Genomic DNA, 15824 nt, shown 5'->3' with positions numbered 1-15824 from the left:
AACACCGTAGTTTCCCTTTGTTCTACACTGTGTTTAGCCAATTTTCAACTTTTTGTACTTTTCGCCCCCCCCCCCCCATGCCCCTCCCAAAATTAAACCCTGGATCCGCCACTGCTTACTTTAAATCAATGTCATTAGGTATTGGGATTAATTAACCAACACTACCTATTAACTTCAATTTATAATCAGAAATGATAAATTTATAATTTATCAATTCTGATTGGCTGTTGGCTGTCACATACTTAAAACTACCTAGCTATTTTTGTTATGACCATACATAATTAAATAATTATAATATAAATTATCTATTTATAAACCATTAGAAAAACAAATGTTAGTCCTTCTATAACAATATTTTGTAAAATGTAATTTTGTATAATGATAGTTGAATACAATTTTAAGTATTATGAAAAGTAATTTGTTGTATTTAAGTATTATGATTTGACAGTATTTGTATGCGCATATGATGGTTTTTTACATGATACATAGGTATATTCGAGGGTATATTGTTTAGAAAAATTGTTATGACTTAAAAGTTACTCTAAATATATTAGAATAGTATTTAAACAAAACATTCCTTGTAGTTCGTAAGAAATTTCAAAAAACAGAAAAAACCAGGTAGGAATGTTCTAATTTAATTTAAACAAAAATAATTTATATTATTGATACCTCTCATGTTGTGTAAAAACAATAGGTGAAAACAGTGACGTCGGATGAAATTAAAATTGGCACTTGGCAGTTCAAAAAGTGTGATTGACCCACCCACCCCTTTAAACAACTATAAGTTATAACTGTTGTATGTAAATAATCGATATTTTGACTATAACAATAATTGTACAATAACAGATAGCAATTAAACTGTTTCTAAAAGTGGGTTTTTATTTAAAGATAATTAAAAACTGAACAATAATAATACTATAGCTATTATTCTATATTAACTTTATCTTAGTTTTTAATGATTATTTATTAAATTAATTTAACTCAACTATACAATCAACCTACAAACTATTAATTTTCTTGTTACATAATAATATTGTTGTGAGCATGGTGTTATTAGTGTTGATTATGTAGTAGATTCTGAAGAGAAAATTTAATTTCTTTAACATTTTATTAATTAGTGTTTTCTATTTTAGTGTACAAGAACAATTTTTCACTTTCGTCAACATGGCCAAAAATAAAAATGATTCTGAAGAAATGAATGTTTCAAAGCCAACCATATCAGTTGCCTTAACTATGATTTCTATTCCATTGTCAATGATCTTATGGATTAGCAATATTTTGTTCCGAAAATTTTATGGTGATAATGTAAATGAACTAGATGGTAAATTCATTAACTTAATAGCATAACAATTTAACAATTTTAACCTAAGTTCTAGAGATAAGTATTTTATTAAAATATATTGAAATATTTCATGTTACTTTTTAACTTTTTAAGTAAATATTTGAACATGAATAGGTACTAGAATTCTAGTTAGTTTATTAAATCATAATATTTAGACATTTTTTTCTATTTCAATTTATTGTATTTTATTAATTCAATATTTATTTAATTTTTAGAAGGACTTCCACCTCTCCGGTGGTTTATATCCACTTTCATTCCACTATTTATTGCTGTATGGGGTTACACCAAGCGTAGTTTAAACCTAAGTGGAGCACTATTAGGTTAGTATTTTTGTCAAGTACTCTATAATTATAGTCGAAACTAACGATTCTCAACTTGGGGGATTGCGAATATTTTTTTTATGGTTGGCAATACATAAAACAACATGTATTTCATATAGGTAGTTATCATAACAAAAGTCATCAAAAATCTTAGGGACCGCGGCCTTAAAAAAATTGAGAATCGCTGGTCTAAACTCTTAACCTATAAATATAGAACCAACATGATTTTTATTTTGTTATTATTCAGGTGTAATTGTTGGTTTTGTATTGACATTAAGCAGCTATGGATTTCTGGCTTGTTTGCTAACATTTTTCATTACATCTTCTAGAGCAACAAAATTTCGTAGCAAAACTAAAAAACAATTGGAACCTGACTTTAAAGAAGGTAAGGTATTTCGATAATGTTTATTGTGGTTAATACATATTTTAAATTAATTTAGGTGGTCAAAGAAACTGGATACAGGTGTTGTGTAATGGAGGTATGGCTACTCAACTTGCGCTCTTGTACATTTTAGATGTTGGATGTGGTGAACTACCTGTTGATTTCAAACGCTATTATCGGCCGTCTTGGTTATCCATTGGCATTCTTGGTAAGACTTGATTTTTCTAAAGCTATAGCTTTATAGTTTATAGGAATAATATTTAAAAGATTATAAAATTAAATAATTATCAAACTTTAGTTAATACCTAGTCTTAAAAAGAACCGTTAATATTATCCTGTTTCAAATTGTGATAAAAACAAAATATTATTGTTAATGTCTGAAAATTATTTATTGTTTATTAATTTTTTAATGATAAGTATATATTATTGTAATTAAATTAATGTGGATATGTGGTAATTACACTAATTAGTGTTTAAACAATATTTGTTCAATCGTGCGGCTGTGAGTAATATTGGGGTTTTTTTTCCAGGGCTGAATGTTGGGGGCTTTTTCCGGGGATTTTTATTCTGCAATTCATAAAATATACCTAATACACCTGAGCAAAGCGATTGCCTTTAATTATGACTTAATTTATCTTAACAATTATTGGAGATATAAAAGTTTTGCACTTGCTAAAATGCAATGGAATTACACCAATTAATTCAAAAATATATGTTGAATTTGTGTGTTTTCTTTAGGTGCTTTTTCCAGTTGTAACGGTGATACTTGGGCCTCAGAATTAGCAACAGTCTTGGACACAGGCTTACCCTTATTGATAACAACTGGTAAACCAGTTCCCAAAGGTAATTCTTTAGAGCTATTAATTTTTCTATACAAAATATATTACTTGTATTATCCTATACTGATATTTATTTAAAAAAATGTGAGTATTATTAATTGTAAAATTTATTGCTCAGGTACAAATGGTGGTGTATCAGTCATTGGATTGGTTGTCAGTCTATTGGGTGGCATGGCTGTCGGATTAGCAAATTATGCAATGCTTATCTATACAATCGATGCAGACATGTTGGCGAGAAGTCCTGCACAGTGGCCAATAATAGTAGCCGGAGGTTTTGCCGGGCTAGTTGGCAGCGTTGTTGATTCAGTATTAGGTGCTACCTTACAATACAGTGGTAATTATATTTTTTTTTCTATTATGTTTAATGATTTTTGAATAAACATCCTCTAGATTCAAGAAGATATATTTAACTAAAATAGTTTTCCAACATTACTATTATATAACTGTAGTGACACATTTTTAGTATTTTCTTAGTTATTACTAGGGCCCGGAACATGATAACCTAAAAATCTTGAAAAAATTCATAAAACTAAATAACAATGTTTAAAAATAACATAAAAAAATTAAGTTAAAAATGTTTGTTTTATTTGAAAAAAATAGTTAAAATGCATCAACAGTCAATAGCATCAAAAAATGATTTTTAAAAATGAAGTTAATATTAATATTTGATTTCAATTTAAAATATCATACAATTATAATACTAAGAATATCTTAATATCTTCCTTAAAATAAAAATTCATTGTTTTCTGTTTTTCTTTTACTTGTTTCTTATTTTTTTACTTATTAAACTGTAAAAATTTAAGAAGTTAAATTAGGTTAGACAAATAAATATTAAATAATAAATGTTTTATACCATTAAATTGAATGTGGTATATTGGACAGTTGAGATATACATAATATTTTCATATGTACTTCCGGTATTATGTAGAATTATTGTTCAGACTTTAAAAAAAAAAATTCTAAAAATGCAAATCTTATTTTAGTACATGTCGTAATAATAATATCTTATTATTATATTATATATGTGTAAAAGGATTATTAATTATTTTCATTGAAAGGAAGCTACACAGACATTTTGTTGTCTCCGTCTTATAAGTGTGTAACATATACAATTTTACGCTCAGCAAATCACATTTAGCTCAGTTCATTTATTAAGAGTGAGGTAATTTAAAGGTAAGATTATCATCTAGGTCATCACAGGCTTTTTATTATATTTTAATTTTAAAGCGAGTTATAACTATTTTAAAATGGTAAGTTGTTTGTACATTTTAAAATAGTCATAATTCACTTTAAAATTAAATTATAATATAAAGCATATGCGTGGTCTAGATAATTATCTTATCTTTAAATTTTATAAGAAGTCAATTCACTCTAATTTTTAAACTAACAAATTACAGAGCTAAAAGTGATCTGCTGAGTATAAATTTGGTATGTAACGCACTTTTAAGACAGAGACAACAAGTATCTGTATAGCTTTCCCTTAACCAAAAAAATCTAGCAAGAGAAAAAAAATTAATATTAATTTACTGAATACCTGGATTTTGTGTATTTTATTGGCTGTAATTAGATGCCTGTACATGGTCAGTAAAATATAGAACAACCAACCAATATCAACAACTTATATAAAAAAATTAACAGAAAACAGTCAAATATTATATAGGCATAAAGTATATACAGTAAAACTCGCTGAAGACGCTCCCTCTTAAGACGCTTTCCCGTATAAGCTGCTATTTTCCGTCAGTCATTTCTAATACTAGTCAATGTAAAAACCACCTGTTAAGATGATTGGTCTTTATCTATCTCATCGGATAAAACGCTCTTTTGTTTAGCAGATTACTTTATAATTTTAGTAGATTTGTGAAAATAAAAAAGACATTTTACGTGTTCTTATCGTTTTATTTTATCGCTATAACTATTTTATCATTGCCTATTATTATAATAGGATTATAGTATTGTAACAGTTTTATTGTATTTCATCGTACATGAGATATGTATGTTGACAATATAATACGATATCGTACGTATTATGAGATTTAGTAAGTGCAGTTCGTTCGCAAGTGTATAACCGTAATTTCGTTAAAGCTATTGGTATAAAAATAAAGCGCTGTCCATTTCAGACAAACTCAACATTTTAAAAAAATATGATGAAGGGTTGACCAAAAAAACAAAAAAATTATAATATATATTAACTCCATATTTCAATCACTTCATTTTTTTAATTTCCGTGTAAGACGCTTTCCCGCTTATAACGCTCTAGAGAGCTGGTCCCTTAAAGAGCATCTTAAGCTAGTTTTACTGTATATATAATATATATATTTATATTATATATATTTAATTCCACGATATCAAATTTTAACTAAATAATTATTAATTTAAAACAAATTTTAAAAAAAACTTCATCCTTGTATTGCATTTTCAAGCTATTTTGCCGAGAAAAACAATTTTGACCAATATTTATATGGCCATCTTCCATAGGATATTTAATATATTATATTATAATATTATACTTATATAATAATCATTGTAAAGAATATAAGATACTAAATAAGCTATAAGATACACTGTTATAGTGTTCCATGTAACCATGTGGTCTGTGTTCAAAATGTTCTTGTTTACTCACCATATTGAATAATACTGTTTAGATGAAACAATTTCTCTAATCATTATTATAAATATCAAAAGTTGTGTTACAATTTTTTATATAATGGAATAATTTTATTTTTAAATTATTTTATTATGTAGGTAGTTACAAGTTGATATCACAAAATAAAATTTATAATATTATGCTATTAAAGTATTATCAATTATGCATTAGATTTAGATCTAATACTTATTTAAGAGTATATGCCAAAATAATATAAAATTGTATTCTCTTAATTTGTATATGTAAGTTGTTAACACTGGTTGTGTCTATAAACATAGCTTATTTTACTATCGAATTTCCTAACAATTTGAATTTTTGATTTGTTAAGCCGATACTTAACTTTTATCTTAGCTAGTAAATATTTTCATTATAAATGTTTTTTTTAAGGCCTCATTCGTGTAACAACTCAGAATAGTACAGGATTATTCAAAATGATTTATCTGGTTTCAAATGATCAAATATTTTAAACTTTTAAAGTTAAAGTAATAATTGATACATTAAATAAAAAAATAATATTTAAAATTTAGTTTGTGGTATGTGCTTATAAATGTTTTATATGACTTCCCTTAGCTACACAAACAACATCTGATGATAGTCAAATTAATCCTTCCCATTATTGCAACATATCCATTGTAATTTACTCCATCAAATTTTTAGCTCCTCTATGATTGATGGTAATAGTGGTACGCACACAGTATCAAAACATATGTCCGAAATTAGTAGGACACATTGTGTAAGATTGTGTGCCTTATGACAAGTCGCCAATCAGTGATCCGTGAAAAAATGTTTGTGGCTAAGTGCATTGTGTTATAACACTATACTCTGGCCACTCTAAGAGCACTTCTGGGCGGCGACCAAAATTTGTCCGTTCTCGCGCATTCCCACCACTCAACTCTTTAAAACACTGGCCGCCGTCAACGCGAGCCGCCGACACCGTCACTGTCACTGCTCCCACAAACCTACGCCACCGCCGACCGAGAACTGAGTGGAGGTATTTACGGCGGAAACTAGGTGATAGAGTGGGAGAAATTTGGGTACGGAGCCGCGGAGCTCGGTTAGTTGGATGCGCGAAGGAGTAGAGTGGCCGGAGTATATGTATAAGTATTCAGTTTGATGAACAGTAAATTAGAATAAATTTCTTATTATTTTATAATGTATTTTTATTTTATTTGGAATTTTAAATTATGGACTTAGTGGTCTGTGAGGTCCAAAAAGTTCGCGATCGCTGCCTCCTATTCCATGTGCTAAGCAACAGGTGAATCATTTTGAACAACCCTGTACAATTATGAACTCACTTTGAAGACTAGGTACTCTTAATAATTCTTTAACCAAGTAATATTAATACATATTAAACTATGAAGTATGTTGTATCCACATTTATTATTTTTGTCTTGAAACTTTTCGGATAGTGATGCCTGTAGTTTTGATTAATGACTTGCTTGTGTATACTAAATTTTTATTTTATTCAGGTTTAAATCGAAAAACAGGAGCAATAGTGGAACATCCTGGCAAAGACGTTGTGCACATATCTGGGAGAAGAATATTGGATAATCACAGTGTCAACTTGATATCGAGTGTTATCATGGGGATTGTGACCCCGAAAATTGCGTACTTAGTTTGGCCATAAACATAAAAAAAAAATATGGTCACTTAAGACTTTTATTTAATGTGACTAATTATTCCATTCTAATAGCTAGTCTAAACTTTTGTTGGATTTGTATTTTGTTTTATTTTCGTTAGAGTTGGAGTTAGACTGACTGAAATATTTTGTTGTAAATATTATATTGCAATTTTTATATACATATACTTTTTTTATATATACTTCAGTTTTTTTTTTTTTTTAGTATTTTTCTTTTTATCCGTCAAATGTATATTTTTTTTATTGTTAAATTATTGTATAATTATTTTTATCATTTATTTAATTTGAATTAATGCAAAACACGGTTAAGGTTAACACATACATATCAATCCCTCAAATAAGTTGTTACTTAATTATTACAAAATTTAAAATTTGTACTCGTATAATATTACTTGCATTTGTTTTTGTAATTATTTATGGATTTCCTTTATTGTACCCCGATGTGCATACTTAAAAGTAACCATTAAAAAAAAAATTTAAAAAAATCAATTACATTGTTGGCTGTTGGCTAAATAATATGAACTAAGCACATTTACACAAATTGTGTTGTGTGCTATAGTGATGGACAGCTTTTCATAAGTTTTTTTTATATTTCAAAGTATAGTATAAACCAACCTGAGGTATTATCTGTGGTAAAAATATTGAATTTTCATAATTTAAATCATAACATGCAGTTCTAAGTTTCTAACATTAAATGCTGTTGTATTTTATTTTGCTGGTGAACCCATAATTATTGAAGTCTGTCTGTTTAATGTCAATACATATTAGATAATATTTTTAGTCTCACAATCCAAACCAGCATATTATTTTAAATTTTTATAAAAATATCGGAGGTCATGCATTTTAAAAAAAAAAAATTTAAGTTTTGATTGGTGATGAAAAAGTGGGGTTGCAAAGGGTACACTTGAAATTTGTGTTGCATTACTTATTCTCTGAACAACCTACAAAGGTTCATGAGTAACTAGTAAGTTATTACACGCAATATTTGTATGGGTAGTAATTGATACCCAATGAAGCTGATTACCTAATATATTTATCTATGAGTTACGTCATAGTAAATTTTTAGATGGGGGTAGGGGGCAACTGTTTAAAATGTGAAAATAAATTACTAAGCAATGCATTATGTAGGTGCATTTATTACATCTGATTAAATTTAAAAAAGGGGCGATGGGGTCTCCTTGATGTACGATGTCATATTAGTATATTTTAACATTTCAGCACAACTGCTGGTACCAAGAACTAAGATTTAATATTGTAATGGTTTCATGAGCCGAATAAATTAACTTATTATTATCATATTTGTTTGTGACCGATACACAAATCAAATATCAATACATGATATTATTATATTGTATCGTGTGAGTATATTGTGTGTAGCTCTGCCAGTGATCAAGATGGTAAAGTGTTTAGTAATTAAATTTAGATCATTTCCAACAATAAAATGGTAGTTTTCCTAAATTATCACAAGTTAATTTAATGGATTTGTACAAGTAGTGTGTGGTGGGTGAAGGTGCTTATCGGCTGTGGTACACCTGATAATGCTGTACTGTGGTGTGTTCCTGTTTCACTTTTCCAAGACCATCAGTGATGGAATTTAGTCAATTAGCCCTTGTACCTGCTCTCATGGGAGAGAATGTTGTTTTCATGAAATGCAATCGTAGCTCAATCACAGTTCGCAATGTTGATGACAAATGCTATTTGTTGTATTGGATGGATAGATAAGTCATTCATATGATATAATATAAGTATATTATTATAATAAATTGATTTCAAATTATTTTACAGTTGTTGCTCTTTTGGAAATAACCCTGGGATGCCATTCATTAATCATGTTAGTAAATACCATAGACCTATAAACTAATGGACAGTGCTTTCCACACAGCTCTGCTCTTGGTTAATTCAGACGACATAACTGAGAGAGAGAACATAACATGTGAGAGAAAACATGTTTTGGCACACTGTATCAGCCCAAAACCTCTCTTCCTCTATCAACAATCACGTCTGGTGATTTGTCTCTCCATGCACTATCCATTAGTATATAGGTATATGGCATAGACGTATAACTTCTATGAATTTGTGGTCCCGTAACAACATTATGAAATCTTAAAAATTATTCAATCTTAAAAATTGATATAAGTATAATATTACACACAAATATTTAAGTTTAGAGTATGGATTTTGATGTGTTTACTTTTTTTTACTGTTTCAAAACAAAGTTTAGTGAGTTTTAAATGTGATTCATGTAACATGGAACAAATGTTAACAATTTTATTTAGTGTTTTTAGATAATGAATTTTTTTGTTACTCTCTTCATACAGCTTTAAGTTAATTTACATACTAATTTATTTATTTTTAAATTTTTTATTAAAATTGAAATCAAGCAGCTTTGTGTGAATAAAAATCCCAATTATTATCATACATTGTTTTTTGGCAATTTATAAATGAGTGAATAATAAATAAAATAATATATTATTGACGGGTTTGTAGAGGTTTATTTCTATAGCTTTTTAGTGCTGTAAAATCCATACTCTAGTAGTCTAGTGATATTATTATCATGATTTGATAATATTTTTATATTACGTTACATTTCTATTTTATTTTTTGTCAACCATAAATTCATAAGACTATGCATGTAAATTAGCTTTGAATATTTAATGTAAATTATATAATTAAAATTAAACTGCAAATAAATCATAACAATAAAATATTTATAAAAGCAAACATATAATATTGTATGTCAATAGACATCAGACTTACTAAATAACTAAGTTTAAAATAAATCAATATAGGATAGCACAAAGTTTAATCAAATGTATATGCATAAAATGCACTACAATTATTTTGTTCATGGAAAAATGTTTAATTTAAATTTATAAGTAATAAATGCACACACAAACAAAAACAGAATATTTGATCTTTGGTTTTTGTTTTCCTAAACAGTAAATAAACTAACAGCATTATCTGACAAACCAGCCAATATTCGTCTACCGCTATTCACCATACCGGTTAAAGGACATAAATCCAAAAAGACTTCATCTTGAACATGGAAATTGTGGACATTGGTGCCCTGGTTGACATTGAATATTTTGATGGATCTTGACTTTTCATCAAAACTACATGCCAAAGTGTCTTCGTAAGATGCACCGGTGGTTGGCACCAAACATGAGCGGGACAATTGTGTAGCCTTATCTCCACCTGAAAGTATTAGAACCATATTTAAAAATATATAAGACAAACACATTTTAAACAATTATTATGAAGGACATAGAGATACAATAATCCTTAAAAAAATATTGTCGAGGCTAACCATAAAAAGTGACCACTGGAGTTATTACAGGTCCTTCTGCACCATAATCTGCTATTTTAGACACAATATGTCTGATAGACTTGTTGGAAACAGAAGGTTTGGCAGATGACAGAATGAGATTAGAATTGTAGTCATAAGAAGTATTAGTCCAAAGCCCTCTCAATGGCAATTCAGTCTCTTTATAGCAATGCATTTCTTTTCCCAAATCTTGTTCAAACATAGACAAAAAGTCCATTCTGGTCTTCATGAACCCACCATGAATGAACGCCCGAGATTTTGATGGTGAGATTGGGATGAGAGAAACACAACCAAGTTTTCGAGACTGATCAGCATTGAACAATTTCATATATCTGCGGTCGATATAGTATAAGGATCCCATTTGACCACCAGCAACCAATATGTTGGTATTGTCACCAGCCCAACAACATGACCACAACGGTTCACCTACTGTAAATTTAAACATAATTAGTAGAAATTTATATTGAGACAAGTAGTTAATAATACATACTATATACATTATAGTTAATAATTTATATAATATAATTACCATCTATAGTAGAAACAGTCTGGTTGCAATTTACATCTGTTAGATTGATGCATTTATCCAAACTGACAGAAGCCAAAAGATTATGTTCAAGAGGATGGAACGCCATATCACGAATTTGCTTTTTGTGAGCAAAAATAAATTCTTTAGAAGCTTCCAGTATTGATCCGTTCAATTTTCTGATCACATGCGAATTATTGAATAATGATGATTCGGAAAGCTGTGACACCACCTGATAATAATTCGATTAGATAATCATTTAAGAAAAAATTCAATTAACCCTAGTCTCTAACTAACACTTACCAACATCATAGTATGTTTATTGTATGCCATAACCCTACAGCCCACTTTCTTGCACATACTAATTTTTTTTATACATTGCCGTAGGGAAGTAGGACCAGCTGCCTGTTTATTTAATAGATCTATATCCACCATGGTTTTTAATCTTTTCACTTCGCTATCTAAATATGTAGCTTTGACTTTCCACTTTTCTGCTTCCAAATGCAATAAATTTTTCTCTCGATTTTCCTAAGAAGAAATAAAAGAAGTACAATAGTTAATATACAAATAAAATGATTTAATGATCCAATCAAATAAAGTTAAATTATTGTTGTGACTGTGATAACTATATTTTATTAATTATTCCTACTTTTTCCACTTTAAGTTCAAGTGCAGTTACTTCAGCTGTATCCACAGCTACTAGATTTTTTGTATATAAAACTCTAATATCTTTTACATTTGCTCTTCTGTTACATGTTGGACATCTTTTTGCTTCCTTACATCCAATCTAATATAAGAGAATATAAAATATATAAACATGTGTATAAAAAATAAATCATTGCTGAACTATTAACCTTAATCCATCTCTGTAAGCAACTCTCTCCAAAAATATGACCACATTTCAAACAAGCCGGTTTATGCATACCAGTATTAGTCAAAGTATCTAAACATATTGAGCAAGAAAAAGCTTCATCTTCTGTCTTTGAATTGTCTATGAATTAAATAAAAAAAAAATAAATATATGTATACGATCCTATATTGATTAATTAATTACATAATATTTAATTAGAAGAACAATTTTTAAAAAAATTTATGTATTTTACCGCATTCAAGATTTTCAAAAGTACGTTTTAAAGATGATGCTGAAGTTGTGGGTGCACATCTTATTGGAGATGTAGCACGAGATCCCACTGGAGAAGATTCAAGAGATGATTCTGGAGATGTTGCCAGAGAATCCATTGGAGATTCTATAGGAAATCCTACTGGAGATCCTGCTGGAAGGTATGCAGGATATCCTGTCGCATCTTCTTCTGAAGATCGTCGTGGCCGATTTGCTTGATTTTCCATACCAATTGAATCTTGGTCCTGAATAAAAATAAATGATTTGTTATGATGATTAACCACCAAAAAATTATACTAATAATTGAGATTCATGCTGAAAAAAATATAAAAACTGTTGATTCTTTAAATAAAATTTAAAAAATAAAAATGTATTAACATCTGAAAACAAAAAATGTATTTCTTATTCTTTTAAACAAAATCAGACATTTTAATAGCAACTAACTAGAGTATGTAAATATAAAACTACATATTTTAATATACTTTATTCATTATATTATGTATAACAAATATTGAATACAATACATACACTAGCTTCACCTCCATCTTCTTCACCATCTTCGCCATCTTCGCCATCTTCGCCAACTTCACCAACTTCACCATCTCCACCATCTTCACCATCTCCACCATCTTCACCATCTCCACCATCTTCACCATCTTCACCATCTTCACTATCTCCACCACCTTCACCATCTTCACCATCTCCACCATCTTCACTATCTCCACCACCTTCACCATCTTCAACAACTTCATATTCTTCAACTGCATCATTTACTGGTTCTTGTGCATCTATTTCTTCCATTGGATTTGGAATAATTGGAATCGCTGGCGGTACTGGTTCTAATGGTTCTTGTAAAGGAAACATTCGTGAAGTAATTCTTAGACTTGCAGCCAATATATCTGGCACATCTATACCACAATGGTAAGAGTTACAATAATTAAAATATAAAACATATAACTTTAAAATATAATCTATTATATCTATTATATCTCACCATTTAAAAAATCTATATTATCCCTTGCAAAAAAAGTTCTATATAAGTTCTCTATTTCCATAATGTCTGCACTATGTTCCCATGTTCTTTGTGGACTACCCATAATTTTATCTCTTCTGTAAATCATATAAAAATTATTTTTATAAATATTTAAAAGTTGAATTACGTCATCATATTCAACCCTAAAACGATTCATTGATTTGACAAATAATTATTATTTTTAGTATGTTTACCGTACGCTTTTCTACCGTCCGTACATTTCCCTTAAATTTCTTTAATGATATAATACAAGATTTTATTGCAAGACCAATGTTGTCAATTCGACAACTGGTAAGCATTATACACGTAATATTAACAGGAAATATAATAAAATACATAATATACTACATTTGTCAATTTTAAAAATGGTAAGCAATAAAGATAAAAATAAGGTAAGCGTTTTAGAGATAAAATAGTATTAACTTGTCGAATTAAATGAATTGAAAATAAGATAAGTATTCTTAAACAACTGGGAAGTTTTTCTACTATAAAGTAGTGTACCTCATCAGTCATCATTGAATTGGTCACTGTTATGGATATGTTAAATTTTAATTCAATGATAAATAGGGTACTTTCCTGTTGTACGAGACTACGACTGTTATCGCGACTACCACCCAAGACTACCTCCGTTCTCGCGACTACCGCGCTTATTTTGTGCAACATCACAATCCGCTTAACTAAGATTACCAAAATGGTACTCTCCTGTTATACGAGACTACCTTATTTTTCTTACCTTCTTTGATATATTTTTAAATAATATGCATTGTGGGGATGGCCAAAATGAAATGAAGAAAAAATTTAAATGCATAATAAATATTCGTAATGTATTTTACAAGGTACACGCCAAAGTGCCAAATTGGAACAAATGCATTTTACCAACCCCTAAGGATTTTCGATTTTTATTTTCAAACGACTTGTTTTTTTATGCTTAAAACGATGGTGTACATTTTTTTCCCCCGGAAACTATTATTTTACAAGTTATATCCTCCCAAAGTTTGCGATTTTACGTTTATACGCATGCACGCAAAACTACTATAATGTAATAATATATTGTAATATTGTAATAATTGGATAATTACAAAATGGTAAATCCACAAATAAAATAATAAATAATTTATGTATTGTGGGGATGGCCACATTCGAATTATATAAAAAAAAAATTTAAATAAGGTCAAAATTAAATAACTAATAATTATTTGTAATGTACTAAATTTGCCATGGCAAACACCAATAATATACGTAGGTAATGATACAGTGGCGTAGCCAGAGGTGAGGGGGCTGATTGGGCTGCAGCCCCCCCCTCCCCCCGAAATGTTAAGAAAATTTAAAAACTATTTTAATGGTCATGATAGTCCCTCAAAAAGTCTTAAATTGTATTTAAAATATTTAAAAATGTACTACCTATACAGTGGCATGCCCAGGAATTTTAAATGGGGAAGACACCATTTTTTAAAAAAAATAAACAAAAGAAAGCGGACAAGTGGAAGTCGCTCTGCTGTACAGTATGCTACAATTGGATGACTGTAAATTTAAATTCAATGATATATATCATGTATGCAAAAAACGGTTCTGAGCAGAGATGGTTTGGCAGTCTAGGATACTGTATATTATATTCATATTGTTGTTATTAATACATATAGCTACATTTTTAACTACTAAATCATTTTAGATGCTAATGGTTTTTATCTATTTTTTTATCCTGGATACAAATTATCATATATCATTGAATTCAAGTTTAATAAAATCCATTATACATTGACCCACGTGTAACCTACTATACAGCAGAGTGACATCCACTTACTCGCATTTTAAATTTTAAGTTTGATACATTTTGTCGAAATTAAAACTTTAAATATTTATAAAAAAAATTGTGCATAATATGTATTTTTAATATTTTTCAACTGCTATTGTAAAAATATATTAGGGGCCTTGTATTATATTTTCATGCTTTTTTACCAAACAAATAAAAATGTATTGTTATATATTATATAAAAAAAATACAATATAAGAAAATCGCTACATGAGAAATCGAGTGAATATCCAATAATGTTAAAATTTGAACTTCAAACGCTCATAAAAATTTAATTTGACTTTCCGGTAAACATTTTTTTTTGATAAAGGTAGACAAACCTATGAGGAATCTTGTATTAAATTATCAAATCTTAAATAATTAGATTTAAAAATGAAATTTTTTATGAATTTCTAACTCAAAATAATTTGCACATTTGCGTGATTTTTTCGTAATTGGTCAAAATTTGAACTAAATGGTTATAAAAAAAAATTCTGACTGTATTTATATATTTTTCAACTGCTATTGTAAGAATATATTAAGAGCCTCGTATTAAATTTCAAGCTTGTTGATTCAACGAATAAAATTAATAATTAATAAAAAATTAATGACTCTAAACAGCTGTAATAATTAATAAGTGGTTTTCTGTAGGTTGGCAAAAAAAGACAATAGGGGGGGGGGGGGCGAATATAACCCCTAACCTCCCCTCCTGTACCTATAAGTATTAACACTTGTCAGCTATATATCTGTGCTAGTATGTATTTAATGTACATGTGTAAAAGTTGATACCCACCCCACCCGAAAAAAAAATCCAGGCTATACGCCTCTATAATGATATATCTATAATAATAATAATAATATATAA

The 15824-nt window shown here is 28.8% G+C and overlaps 2 protein-coding genes across 4 annotated transcripts in view; one reads left to right on the top strand and one right to left on the bottom strand.

Annotated features, from left to right (window-relative positions):
- Window positions 1-7655, top strand: part of LOC100161187 (transmembrane protein 19) — an 8550-nt gene extending 895 nt beyond the window's left edge. For all 3 annotated transcript variants that reach the window (XM_001947956.4, XM_003246162.3, XM_003246161.3), the window contains exons 2-8: window positions 1134-1321; window positions 1558-1662; window positions 1910-2047; window positions 2103-2252; window positions 2783-2887; window positions 3002-3217; window positions 6997-7655. In XM_001947956.4, coding sequence (XP_001947991.1) covers window positions 1134-1321; window positions 1558-1662; window positions 1910-2047; window positions 2103-2252; window positions 2783-2887; window positions 3002-3217; window positions 6997-7154 — 1060 coding nt within the window. In that variant the 3' untranslated portion in view covers window positions 7155-7655. The remainder of the gene's footprint in view (window positions 1-1133; window positions 1322-1557; window positions 1663-1909; window positions 2048-2102; window positions 2253-2782; window positions 2888-3001; window positions 3218-6996) is intronic.
- Window positions 7656-8896: 1241 nt separating this feature from the next.
- Window positions 8897-15824, bottom strand: part of LOC100159856 (E3 ubiquitin-protein ligase RFWD3) — a 27246-nt gene continuing 20318 nt past the window's right edge. The window contains exons 2-10 of the mRNA XM_029487693.1: window positions 13132-13247; window positions 12666-13045; window positions 12121-12382; window positions 11872-12008; window positions 11667-11804; window positions 11321-11545; window positions 11021-11249; window positions 10474-10920; window positions 8897-10361 (exon numbers count right to left, since the gene is read on the bottom strand). Of these exons, the coding sequence (XP_029343553.1) occupies window positions 10099-10361; window positions 10474-10920; window positions 11021-11249; window positions 11321-11545; window positions 11667-11804; window positions 11872-12008; window positions 12121-12382; window positions 12666-13045; window positions 13132-13234 (2184 nt within the window). The 5' untranslated portion in view covers window positions 13235-13247 and the 3' untranslated portion in view covers window positions 8897-10098. The remainder of the gene's footprint in view (window positions 10362-10473; window positions 10921-11020; window positions 11250-11320; window positions 11546-11666; window positions 11805-11871; window positions 12009-12120; window positions 12383-12665; window positions 13046-13131; window positions 13248-15824) is intronic.

The sequence above is a fragment of the Acyrthosiphon pisum genome, chromosome A1, assembly GCF_005508785.2.
Source record: "Acyrthosiphon pisum isolate AL4f chromosome A1, pea_aphid_22Mar2018_4r6ur, whole genome shotgun sequence".
Classification (NCBI taxonomy): Eukaryota; Metazoa; Arthropoda; class Insecta; order Hemiptera; family Aphididae; genus Acyrthosiphon; species Acyrthosiphon pisum.
Note: the sequence above shows the minus strand (reverse complement) of the source record. Positions and strands in the feature narration are given on the sequence as shown.